The 12,736-nt window shown below is 44.7% G+C and overlaps 1 protein-coding gene across 5 annotated transcripts in view; it reads left to right on the forward strand.

Annotated features, from left to right (window-relative positions):
- Positions 1 to 516: 516 nt before the first annotated feature.
- Fzd6 (frizzled class receptor 6) overlaps positions 517 to 12,736 on the forward strand; it is a 32,021-nt gene continuing 19,801 nt past the window's right edge. The window contains exons 1-2 of one of the 5 annotated variants that reach the window (XM_076911288.1): positions 517 to 909; positions 1,820 to 2,045. In XM_076911288.1, coding sequence (XP_076767403.1) covers positions 1,869 to 2,045 — 177 coding nt within the window. In that variant the 5' untranslated portion in view covers positions 517 to 909; positions 1,820 to 1,868. The other 4 variants (XM_076911286.1, XM_034517356.2, XM_034517357.2 and 1 more) reach the window with 4 other exon arrangements.

A 12,736-nucleotide genomic window follows, 5' to 3' on the forward strand; every position in this document is an offset into this window, starting at 1 on the left:
TTAACAGCAGTCTCCATTTAGAAGTTACTTTACAGGCTGGAACTGTAGCTTAACATAGTAGGAATGCTATTACCAATATGCACAAGGCCCTGGGTTCTATCCCCGTTAGGAACAAGAAGAAGAAAAGTCACTTTGCATTCTCCAATGGGTTTCTACAAGTTCGTTTGTACCTCATACCAGAGTCCTACAGATTAGTCATTATTGAATGTAAAGGGCTCAAAAATTAGTAACCATTATTGTATCCATCGATTGTTTACATAGTGAGGACTGTAAGCAGCCGCACACCCCTTTTAGGTCATTTATCTTAAGTGATGGTGGTAGAGCTGGTGCTCAAAACCACGTTGACTAAAGCAGTTAACTTTCTGTGGGGCTTTTGCAGTAGGAAAGCTGTCGAACCGGCCGAGGCTGGAATTCCACTGGCACCTGCTGTTCAAGGTGGTGGCCAGACTCCCAAGTTAATAGGCTTTTCAGCCAAGAACTCAGGAAGTTCCTGCTAACTCCAACTCCGGTCTCCGGGACAAGTCACTACAGAGCAGACCCCGGGCGGCCAAGGCTCGGCGCTTCCAGAACGGAGATCGTGCTCTGCAGGGCGCTTCCCTACCGCCGGCGTCGGGCGTCTGGGTCCGCTGTGCGAGCGGAGGCGACGGCTCGGCGGCCCCCGCACGGCGGCTGGCTGGGCTGGGCGGGGCGCAGGGCCGGTCCCACCGCCGCGAGCCCCAACCTGCCCGCCCGACCTGGCGGCGCAGTCTCGCGGGATCGCCCAGCTCTCGCTCCCCGTGCGGCCCCGGAGGCGCTCGAGGCCCGGACGCTGTCCCCCCACCCCACCCCCACTGCACGCACGCCCCGGCTGTCTGAGGTGGCGGGGCCGCGCGACGCCGAGGGACAAGCCGCCTCCCCGGGCCGCCCGAGGTGAGGCGTCCCGGGCCCGACGGGGCGGGCGGGCAGCGGTCGGGACCGGAGCCGCAGGTGCGTCGCCTCGGAGTCCCACGCAAGTCCTGGGAAGTGACTCTGGGTCCCCGCGGGCCGGGACGGAGCTGCTCGGGTGCAGGCCGGGAACAGGTGCCCCGACGCGGGACCCCGGGGGTTCAGGGGAGCCTCCCGCAGTGCCCCGGAGCTGCTGTGGAAGGTTTGCGCTGGGTGGGATTTGGGGTACGGGGGTGGGCACGGGGCGAGCGCGGTGAAGGGGGAAGGTGCTGGAGGTGAAGAATGATCAAAGGAGTCACCGCGCAGGCCCACTCTTCCTAGGGGACCTCGGTCAACCCCAGCAGAATTCGCCTTTGCGAAAACAGGAAAAGCACATCCGCAGAAGCCTGCTATTGTAGAGAGAGCTAAAGTTGGAGAACTCTGTCTGGGTCGTAGGGAATGCCACTGGTCCTCATTTTTCCCATATAGTGAGATGACCAAGGGGCCCCTAGACCCCCTTTCCTCTACCCACCTGCACCCCTTTCCCCGCCCCAGCTTGCTTTGCCGTGCCTGTCTTACCCAGTGTTTCAGACAGTATAAACTTTCATCAGCACCCTAGAGTTGAGGCTTCCTTAGTAAAAGGATACATTCCGCTCCCGGGCAGGTGGAAATGGCTCTTGTGAGGATGGAATTTTCCACAATTTTTATTTTTTTCTAGCATCAGTCACCTAGCATGAAATTTGACTTGGATTTGATTTTGTGACAAATGTCGCTGATAACACACTTTGGGTTTGTTTTGACAGCAGTTGCCCCAGAACTCATTTTCAGGAAACAGCTTCTTTCAAAATGGTAAAAAGAATGAAATGACGAATTTGTACATTTTCTCTCTGACTTGACAATCTTTTGATGCGGAAAGGAGTATAAGAGTAATCGAAGCCATGTGGTAAAATCGGAATCTGGAGAAGATGGAAATGTCCCTGTTCCTGTTGACGTGCCTTCTTCTGCCCCTCGTAAGAGGGCACAGCCTTTTCACGTGTGAGCCAATCACCGTTCCTAGATGTATGAAAATGACCTACAACCTGACCTTTTTCCCTAACCTGATGGGTCATTATGACCAGGGGATCGCTGCTGTGGAAATGCAGGTGTGTGGGTTTTCATGACTATATTGAAAATTAGTTTATATGTAGTGGTTTTTCTCTTTGCCTACTACTTCTTATCTTTAAACAGTTTTTTTCCCTATCATATTTTTAAAGTGCTTTTGAAAATTAAGTAAGTTCCCTCCCTCCCGCTGACATATTTTGTCTAAATCTGGGCCCCTAGTTAATCTGTTTTTTAAAAAAGTTGAGTTCATAGCGAAGGGTGCTTACAGATAATAACAATATTTTGCTTTTCTGAATTTGTGTCATTGCTTCTTTAGGACTGTGATTTCTGAATTTTTACATTTTTAACATTTATTTGTTTGGTTGGTTTTTCAAGGTAAGGTTTCTCTGTGTAGTCCTGGCTGCCCGGGAACTCACACTGTAGACCAGGCTGGCCTGGAACTCAGAGATACACCTGCCTCTGCCTCTCGAGTGCTGGGATTAAAGGCGTGTGCCACCGTACACCACCACACTCGGCCCCAAATTCTGGATTTTTTTTAATGGTGGCTGAACATATAATCTGTATTGCTTGAACTAAAATGGAAGGAACTTACATGTTTTTTAAAAGTACTTGGCAATTTATTTGGCTTAGTTTCCCCAAAGCTAATAAATTATTGAAATTTTTGGTGCTAAAGGTGACTTTCGGTAGCATACACGTGTGTTTTCTTTATATAGGATACTTGTTAAAAGAAGCCCACTTGTAGGGTGAAGGACAGTATGGTTCTAAAGGTTGCCTCAGGTGCCTCAGTTACCTGTCTCTGGTTTAGAGATATGCAAATGTCCCAGGGAGGTGTGGGAAGAAAGAACTGCCTGTAGAGACAGGACCTGCCCTGCCACACAGATGTGTTAGGTTGATAAGTTTCATGAAGAAAAAAAAAAAGACAAGGGTGTAGATTTTGTAATCTTTCTCTAGAAAAGCTGCAGCCGGTAAAGGTTTTTCCTCAGGTTGTCTCTGAGAGATGAAATCCCTAGAAATGTAATGTAGATAGATTTTTAAGCTGACCACATTTGATCTTGCAGCTTTGAAGGTTGAATAGTTAGTTGTCTGACTACCTCTTTGTAGACTCCTGTCTGGGTAGGGCGGTTTTTAAATACTAAGATATAATTTTAAAAGATTTACAAGTTATAGTGTTTTAATCTTTCAGTAGTTTCTCCAAACTAGAGCGGAATCCTCTTTTTTTTCATCAGATGGGCGGGGTGCTGAGAACCGAGCATAGAGCCTCTCAAATACAGCAAGGTCTTGCCCACTCAGCTACATCCTCAGCCCTGCAAGGCCTTCTTTTGAACACTCAACAAAGGACACAGAGAGACTTTCACTGATTAATCAGAGCCATAAGTGTATAGTGGGTACCATCAAGCAGTAATTACAGCATTCAGTCTGGCCGCCTCCGATGATAATGTTTTATAATACATGCTTCAGTAAGAGTTCGTAAAGGATTTTATTTTTATCTGGTTTCCTCTCTCTATAGTAGCTATGTACATTTTAGTCTTGAATGCTTACAGTGGCCTTAGAAATTCATAACATTTACACTCAATGCCCTTCTTATAGCAGCAGAGGAGCAGACAGCACATCAGCTGTTTTAAGGGGCTTTGAAGGCAGTAACAACTAGTTTATGTTACATGCATTATTTTTCTTTTAAGGAGAGGTGCTTCTGTTCTACTTTTTAAAAAGTTTCTTGTTGTTTTGTTTGTTTGTTTTAACTTACCTAGTTAGCTTCCCAGGTAGTTTCATGTCTAACACCATCAGGAAGGTTTTTGGTTCCGAGTGCTGGCTGACATCACCTGTCTCTTCCTGGAATATGATCTTCACATCCCAAGCTTCGGGGCTGTCCAGGTTTCCTGTTACATTTCCTTTGAATTAGTTTTAAGATAAAGGCTGAAGAATAGCATGGCAGTCATGGCAGCCACTTGTTCTTCCTTCCTTCTTGTCTTTTTGCAAAGAGTTTTTGTTTTCAGACAGAATCTTTCTTAGTTGCCCAGTCTGGTTTTGAACAGTCTCATAGCCCAGGTAGGCTGTGAACTTCAAATTCCCCTCCCCTCCCCTCCCCTCCCCTCCCCTCCCCTCCCCTCCCCTCCCCTCCCCTCCCCTCCCCTCCCCTCCCCTCCCCTCCCCTCCCCTCCCCTCCCCTCCCCTCCCCTCCCCTCTCCTTTCCAGTGGCAGGGTTAGAAGTCCGTGCCCCTAAGGCAGGCTTTCTTTTCTTTTTTAATTAACAGGCTCTTCTTGTGTTTCCCAGACTGGCCTGGAACTTGCTATATAGCCTGGGCTGGTTTTGAGTTCATGATCCTCCTGCCTCCACGCTCTGAGATCATAGGCACTCACTGAGGATCTAACTCAGGTTGTCAGGCAAATGCCTTCGCCCACTGAGCCATTCATCAAGTTCTTCTCTCATTCCTTCTGTGCTCGGCTTTCATTTTGTGCTAGCTAGCCTCTTTTGATGACATTCGGTTGCTAATTTATGATCAGATAAGCTAGGAGGATAGCTCTCAAAGTTCAGTTCATAGACAGCAGCTTCGGAGCATGTTAGAGACCCTGATCTCTGAGAACAGCGTTCAGCTGTAGTAACAGGTTGTCCCAGTAGATGTGATCATTAAAGTTTAAGACCCACTAAGTAAACCTTTTCTGTGAAGGGCCACATACTATCAGTTTTATAGACCATGCAGTCCCTGTCACAGACAATATATGAGTGAATTAATATGGCTGTGTTTCAGTAAAACTTTAATGCGTTTGCAAAAAATGGGCTCTGTGTATGGCACTAAACCTGTAAGTACTTGAAAGTGTTTTACCATGATAGTATATCATGGACTAAATAAACATTATTGTGCATTCATAGTAATATGATACCTAGGCTCTATCTTACTTTCTACATGAATTTTCTATTTATTCATTTGTGTTGTGTGGGGGGATACAGAGGCTAGACAGAGGGGTATGTCGGCTGTCCTTCTCCATTGCTTTCTACCTTACTGTTTTGAGACAGGGTTTCTCACTGAGCTGGATCTTACTGTTTTGGCTAGGCTGTCTAGCTAGCAAGCCCTTGGGATCTACCTGTCTGCCCACTTGCTGGCATTACAGGCAAACACAGCCACACTCAGCTTTTTATGTGGGTACTGGAGATTTGAACTCAGATTTCCATACTTGCAGCTCTTGCTGCTTGTGGTGGTTTGAAAGAGAAAGGTCCTATAGGCTAATATGTGTGCATACTTGGTCCCCAGTTGGAAAAACTATTTGGGATTAGGAGACATGGTCTTGCTTGGAGGAGGTGTGTCATTGTGGGTGGGCTTTGAAGTTTAAAAACTCCCTCTCTCTTTCCCTCTCTGTCTGTCTGTCTCTCTCTCTCTTTCTCTCTGCCACCTATGTGTGGATCAGTATGTGAGTCTCAGCTACTGCTCCAGTGTCTTGCCTGCCTGCCATCATGCTTCCCTCCATGATGGTCATGCACTCTTAACTTTCTGAAACCATAAGCCCCAAATAAATTCTTTCTTCTGTAAGTGTTCTTGGTAATGGTGTTTTATCTTTGTCTGGCTTAGAACTTGCTATGTAGACCAAGCTAACCCTGAACTCATAAAGATCCACCCACATCTGTCTCTGGAGTGCTGGGATTAAAAGTATGGGCCACCATACCCTACTCCATATAAGTTTTTAGGCTCAAATTTATCACAAGTCAAAAGGATCTGACAGGAATATCATGGTTCTTCAATTTTGCTTCAGAGATAGCTTGAAATAAGAGATTTCAGTGTCTTCCCTCATTCTGTACCCCCTTCATAAGGTCATCTGTATTACATAGAGTAAGTTCTGACTCTGAATGGTAACTTGGCTTTATGAAAAAACGGTGCTGCCCAGTTGAACTGTCCCTGGTGGGAAAGCAAATGGCAGCTGGCTTTCCATTTTGTGTCCTTTGTTTTCTGTCTAGCGTCGTTCCAGAGCTTAGGAGGACGGCATCCTGTGAGAGGCTGACTTCATACCGTAGGACTGAGGTTGATCTAGGAAAGATGGAAACAGGAATATTGTATTATTCTTTGTTGAGGTGCAGAGTTATGTATTGTGTTTGGGGCAGCATGTGGCCATTTATCTTTGAACAGTTTAAAGGAAGTAAGTCATAAAACCCTTTCCTTTCCCCATGTCCCTCTGTACTATTAAAGTGTTGATATTCAATTAAAAATAAAAGGAATTGACAGGAGGATCAATGGATGTCTAAGAGAAAACAGTTTCTGTTTTAGAATGACTTTTTTTTAGACATTTGTGGTTTTGTGCCTTTAGAAGAATCCAGAGGACTCTGTCCTGCCGTCATTTATCACCTCTCGTTCTGTGCTTATACACGGAGCTCTGGTAGAGAGCAGATGTTTAGTTTGGTCCAGCTATGTTGTATTTTAGGGTATACTGTGTGAGATGGCTGGGGCTATCCCAGAGTAAAACAGGAGTCACAGGTGAAACAGCTGCTTCGAAGTGTCCTCCTCAGAAGTGTGTCGTGCTGCTATTGCAGTTTAAATGCAGAACTGCAGGTCACTTTCCTGCAGGATGTCATGCTGTGGGTGCAGGGAACATACCTTGACTGCTTCTGGGATATGGACGTAGGAGCCCTGCCTGTGAACGAACAGAAAGGGCTCTGTGGAGAGGCTCTGAGCTCCTCGCCTGGTTGTTGGTATCCTGCACTCTGGGATGCTGTTAGTCATACCCTCTGAAGGGCCCACTCACGGGGGGGCTGTGAGAAGATTGTGGTGATTATTTTCTTTACTGGAGAATGTAGAATGTAGGAAGTGGTAGGTTTTACCTTTCCCTTTTGTGTATTTGTATTGTGTCTGTTAATATTCATTGAACCTGAGTTATAGTTTTCTCAGAATTAGAGCTTTCCATATTGGACAGTTGCCATATAAAATATGGCATACTACCATAACAACCAGTAGTATGTATGCTTTTCCAGTTTTCCAAAGGAAATAAATGAAATGTTATAATGCTCCCTGCCAAAAAATATTTTCAAATAACAAGCCTATATAGAAATAGTGGCACTTTTAATTTTATTGTTTCAAGTTTCATTTTACATTTGTTAAAAAAAAAAAAAAAGCTGACTAGCCTGAGATTGAACGCATTGATAAAAGTAAGCAAAAGTGTTTGTAACACAGTAACACAATGATTGATTGATTTTCTTAAAGCAGTGATTCTCAACCTGTAGGTTGTGACCCCTTTGGGGGAGTGGGCTCAAAAGACTTTTTCATAGGGGTTGCATGAAACCATCAGAAAACACAGATATTATATTATGATTCATATATAACAGTATTAAAATTACAGTTATGAAAGTAATATAAGTAATTTTATGGCGGGGGGGTGTCACCACAACATGAGGAACTGTACTGACAGGTTGAAGCGTTAGGAGGTTGAGAACCTCTGTCTTAAACAGGCGTAGAGCGCATATGTTGTAAACTGAAAATCTGCAGTTGCTTGCCAAGGACCAGCAGTATTGAGATCCCTGCTTCATACAGTAGCAGGGTACATGTTCTTCAGCACTAATGGAGACAAGGCCCATCCAGAACAGTGCTAAGGACCCCTGCTTAGGCTAACCCTTTATGTTTTTATCAAAGGAAAAGAAAGCAAACAGCTTTCTTCCTTTTTGAAGATTTGCTTTATTATTTTTAAGTTTTATTTGCTTTAGGTATGCGTGTTTTGTCTGATGTGCATCTGTGCGCCACATGAGTGCCTGATCCTCCTGGATCGGGGAGTCAGAGACAGCTACAAGCCGGCCTGTGGCCGCCGCTGGGAGTTGAACTGGAGTCCTCTAGAAGAACCAGTGCTCTACACTGCTGAGCTGTCTCTCCAGCCCTGTCAGACACGCCTTTCTCTCAGTACCTCGGTTAAAACCACAGGCCCACACTTCTCAGTACCTGTAATACCGCTGACCCCAGGCCCACGGTCTGGTTTCCCTGTTATCACTGTGATATGGGGAGCTACAGGTCATTTTTCTGTATCTTTCACTGAGACTAGCTGGTATCCATTCATTCAACAAAATATTCCAGTGCTTATATCAGTAAATACTAGAGACACCGTTCAATTACTGGGCATACAATAATGAATCAGTCGGCCTCTGTGCTCTCTTGGAATTTATAGAAATATAAAACAATCTGTTTCGTCTTACTCTTTTTCATTACAGTTTTCAGCAAAGGTTTGTATTCTTAGATTGCCTTTTGCCCACAGCCACTCATTAAACAAAACCAAGCACACAGTTAGATCCACTTTACTATTATTCTTGCTGTGACCATTGTTTCATTTTTTATGTGCTTTGTGATTATTTGTTGTATGTAAGAGGAGCCTCCTTGAGTTTTTATTTTCTTCCTAAGATAGGGCACCTCGACTAGTTAGGCAGAAAGGGAACCGAGTATTACGGCAGCGGGCAGCTATAGACTTATGAGGCAGAGGAGAATTCGAACCAAGGCTTCAAGGAAACAGGGTCCACCTAAGACCTTGGGAGAACTGCACTAGGGTCTCACTGAGGCAGATCCTGACTGGAAGGGGCCTAGGGTCTGAAGCTGACATTGCACATGGGGCTGCACAGTCCATGTGGGTGTCATGGCACACAGTAGGGCCTTAAGAGTGTTTGCTTCCCTGCTTTTGGCATCTTGACCACTTGCCAGTAGCCAGGTCAGCCTCAAGGGGAAGTCATATTACTGAATTTAGGTGTCCCTTCTGTCACATGACCCTTTTGTTCCAGAGCCTAACAATCAAATCTTGAAATAACTAAGAAAAAAACCTGATTGACAACCGCAGAGTTGTCTCCATGGAGTTAGTCTCCATGGTTAAGAACTTCCTCTGCATTGAAGCCTTTTGGCTTGCATCCGCACACAACAAAAACATTGGATATTATAGGCTCATGTTGGGGAAAAAATGTTGTCACATACTGCTTTTCCAAATCCCAATCACAAGTTCTTTCATCTTCCAGTAAAGCTGCCTGCCACCAAGCGTGATCTGAGCGGGATCTGAGCGGGATCTCTGAGGCCCACGTGGTAGAAGGAGAAAACTAACTTTAACTTGTCCTCTGACCTCCACATGGATGGATACCATGGTCTCTCTCTCTCTCTCTCTCTCTCTCTCTCTCTCTCTCTCTCTCTCTCTCTCACACACACACACACACACACACACACACACACTAAATTTAAAACAAATTTTAAAGAAAATCCTATCTGGTTATGCCATTGGCAGTATCTATCAGTGTGACTCCTTATCTCAGACTGTCTATTGATAATATGGATAAGACATGAAAGTTAAAGTTATATTTCTTAGGGCTATCTGAATAAAGCTAACAACATATAGTAGTTTACTCTTCTCTAGGCCAGCTTATATAAACTTACCTGTTATTGACCCTCTTGTCATTTAGTCAGAGGGATTCTTCATGGAGCCATCAGCGCTGTTGGTGGTGCTTATTTGCTTGTTGCTGGTGCCAAGCAAGCTTCCCAAGATGGAGACACACCCTAGTTCATCAATGACTCTAGTAGAAAAGCGATAATATGGCAGAAGTAGACACTCTGAGAACATGCACAATATGCTTCTGCTTCTGTCCCGTGTCTTTAAAATATGTGTAGCCTCTTGAAGCTGAAGAGCGTTGGGGACACCTGACATCATGGGTAGGTGGGTGAGCTCCGAGTTCAGGAGAGCTGAAGCAGGCGGGCAGGCTAGATTCTCTAGATAGTCAGTCCCCGTGAGGAACTAGTAACAAAACTAAGGTGAAAATTCCCTTCCACTCAATGGAGTTAAGCCCGTTTGTTTGCTCTTAGTCTTACTATGGACGGGGGTAGAGGTCTATGGCCTCATTAGTTTTGCATCCTCAGTATGATGGACTGTCTGACATCTGTGGCGTGGTGATGTGGTTCAGGGTCTCTGGCAGCGAACTTTAGATGCAGAGCGGAAGAGTTGACTGCTTTAAGGCAGTGGTTCTCATCTGAAGTAGATCTCTGGTTCAACCCCACTTCCCACGTGAGTAGGTCTGTAATAGGATGGAGAATCTGCATTCCTAAAAAGACCATGGCAGTTGCGGGTGCTGTTGATCTCGGGACTACTCTTTGAGAATTCCCTTCTATGTCGAGTCGGCCCAGGGGTGCCGCTGGCCCTTCCGTGTGCCAGAGAGAAGCCTGGCAGGCTGAGGGGGCATGTGCGCTGTTGTTGCAGTAAGAAAACTACATCTGAAAAAGTATCTTAGCCATGCAGCTAGAGTTGCTTAAGACACCTAGAACGTTAACATGGGCAAAAAATTGTGATTACTAGTTTTGATGGTGTTATAATCTCAGAAAGCCCTATTGATTACATTATTGACTTGTTTTTAAATTTTCTATCATGATAGAGAAAAGACCTCTTGCTAAAGAGCTGGCTCAGCAGTTAAGAGCACTGACTGCTCTTCCAGAGGTCCTGAGTTCAATTCCCAGCAATACATGGTGGTTCACACCCATTTGTAATAGGATTTGATTGCCTCTTCTGGTGTGCATGAGAAAAGACCTCTTAATAGTTTGTATTTGGGTTTTCTTCCTGTGATAATAATGTTTGTAGAAAACCAATATGGTTTTACATCCATGTGTTTGCTACATATGGCTATTCAAGGCATCCATGAAGAGATTTGATAGATGACAGTAGGCTGGATTTGGAGGTCCCTTGTCAAAAGCCCATTTACTGTCTGGTCTCCAGAAACCCTGAAGCTAACATCAAGTCTAAAATCTCTGAGAAACAAGCCCATATCAATATACAAAATTGTGTTTCTTCTTCTTTTTTCTTTCTCTGGACCCTTAGAAGTAAATATCAACAGTGTCTTGAAACTAATTGATCTTTTTGTTTTCAGATTTTATTTTGATTTGACCCTCACAGATCACACCAGAGTGGACCTCTTGGTTGAAGCATTAAAGAGTGACAGGATTGAACAGAGAGCTGTTTACTGTCTTCTTACAAAGTCAGACTTTCCTGGAGGACAAGCTTTCCTCCAGGGCTGTAGGCTGAGTGCTGCATGAAACTCTTGACACACAGCCTCACCTCAGAGCCCTGGGTCCCTCTGCTTCTCTCCCGCTGTCACTGATGATTAATGTGACAGAAGCCCATCACACTGATGGAACTTGACAACCTGCAGGAACAGCTGTGTGCTTGGTTTTCACTTGCTCACACTCTCAGCCCTTTGTGTGTCTTGTGGCTTACTCTGTATGAGTCATTCTGTTGTCTACTAAACAGTTCTTAGAGCCCTCACTTCACACCTCCATCCTGTGGTCCTCATTCCGTTCTTTAGTTCTCTGGTGGCAGCTACTCAGTTGTATCCTATGGTCTTTAGTAGACACATCGTTCTCAGGTGTACCGAGGATCTGAGAGGCTGCAAGGCTAATTCAGTTTGTCATTTATCAGTCATATGTTACCACATTTCATCTCTAAATAATAATAGGATGCTTACTGCTTTGGCCTCCAGTTAGGCCTGTAACACAGGTCTAGATTTTTTTCCCATTTACTGAGATGACTTTCAATCCATTCTTCATGGAATTTGCACACTAGTCAGTCTTCTTTGGCTTATTTAAGCTAAAAAGAAAGAAAAACAAAACAAATAGCTGGAGCTTGAATAGCTAGTAGACTCTATGACAAAGTTGGGGAATCAGACTATCTGGAGGGGCAAAGGAGCCAGAACATGGATGAGATCATGCCAGAGGACATTTGTCGCCCGTGCTGGACCTTTGGCACTGGACTCTCTTTATGACACTGAAGAGGTGGTTGGTCCCCTACAGCTGCCTCACTTAATCTGTGTATAACTCTCTTTTGTCCACTTTCTTTCCAAAAACCATGTACCTAGGGCATCCACATGGTCGGGCCTATGAGTCTGTTGCCAAATGCCTCCCTGCACCCTCCTGAAGTTCTCTAACATCTCTAACAGAACTGATGAATAGACAGACAGGAAGTGTTCAGACGAGGGCTCAGAGCAAGACAAGCAACAGTCTTGCTACTAAGATTGTTCTGTTGTTTTGGAGTTTAGCTGTGCTGCCTGCGGCTCTGTCGTGTTCTTCATAAACTCAAGCTGTCGTGAGTGTCCTTTGAGATCATCTAGGAACCTTCTCGTTTCATTCTGAGAATACAGAAAATCACCTGTTTAAAGTGGCACACATGGTTAAACAGTATTTAGGATTTAGTTAGAATTGAACTACTAGCAACATATCATTTGAGATTATGTAAAACAGTCCCGTGATCTTGTCCTTATTAGCTGTTTGCTCTAGTTTAGCTGCTTTTATTTTGTTTATCAGAACAGAATAGAGGTGTGAATTTCTCTTCCCGGTTTCTGCCAGTCCTAACAGTGGCAGCTCTGTCTAGGGTGTCTGAGGAGGGCTGACCCTTGAAGAAACCTACTTTTCATTTCTCCGAGGTTTAACATTGCAGTTACCAGGATTGTTTTAATCATCATTAAATGCCCCGCAAAAGTGTTGTTGGCCCTTCTTTGTTACTGTGTGAGTTTCTTTGAAAATTCAATAGAAAAATGACAAGAGCCTGAGTGCATCCTGAAGATAAACCTGCTGAGGGAGCAGACTCACTTCACCCAGAAGGAAAAACAAAAAGCCTAAAGAGAGCGTGGACTGTATTTCCTCAGCTCAGAGGCTTCTATGGTGTGTTCTGTGCAAATACTCACAGTTATATCATGGGAGTTCAGAATATTAAACTGAAGAAATATTACAGGTCAGGTTTGTAAGTCTTTGCATCTAAAGGT

This window comes from Arvicanthis niloticus, chromosome 13, assembly GCF_011762505.2.
Source record: "Arvicanthis niloticus isolate mArvNil1 chromosome 13, mArvNil1.pat.X, whole genome shotgun sequence".
Taxonomy (NCBI): Eukaryota; Metazoa; Chordata; class Mammalia; order Rodentia; family Muridae; genus Arvicanthis; species Arvicanthis niloticus.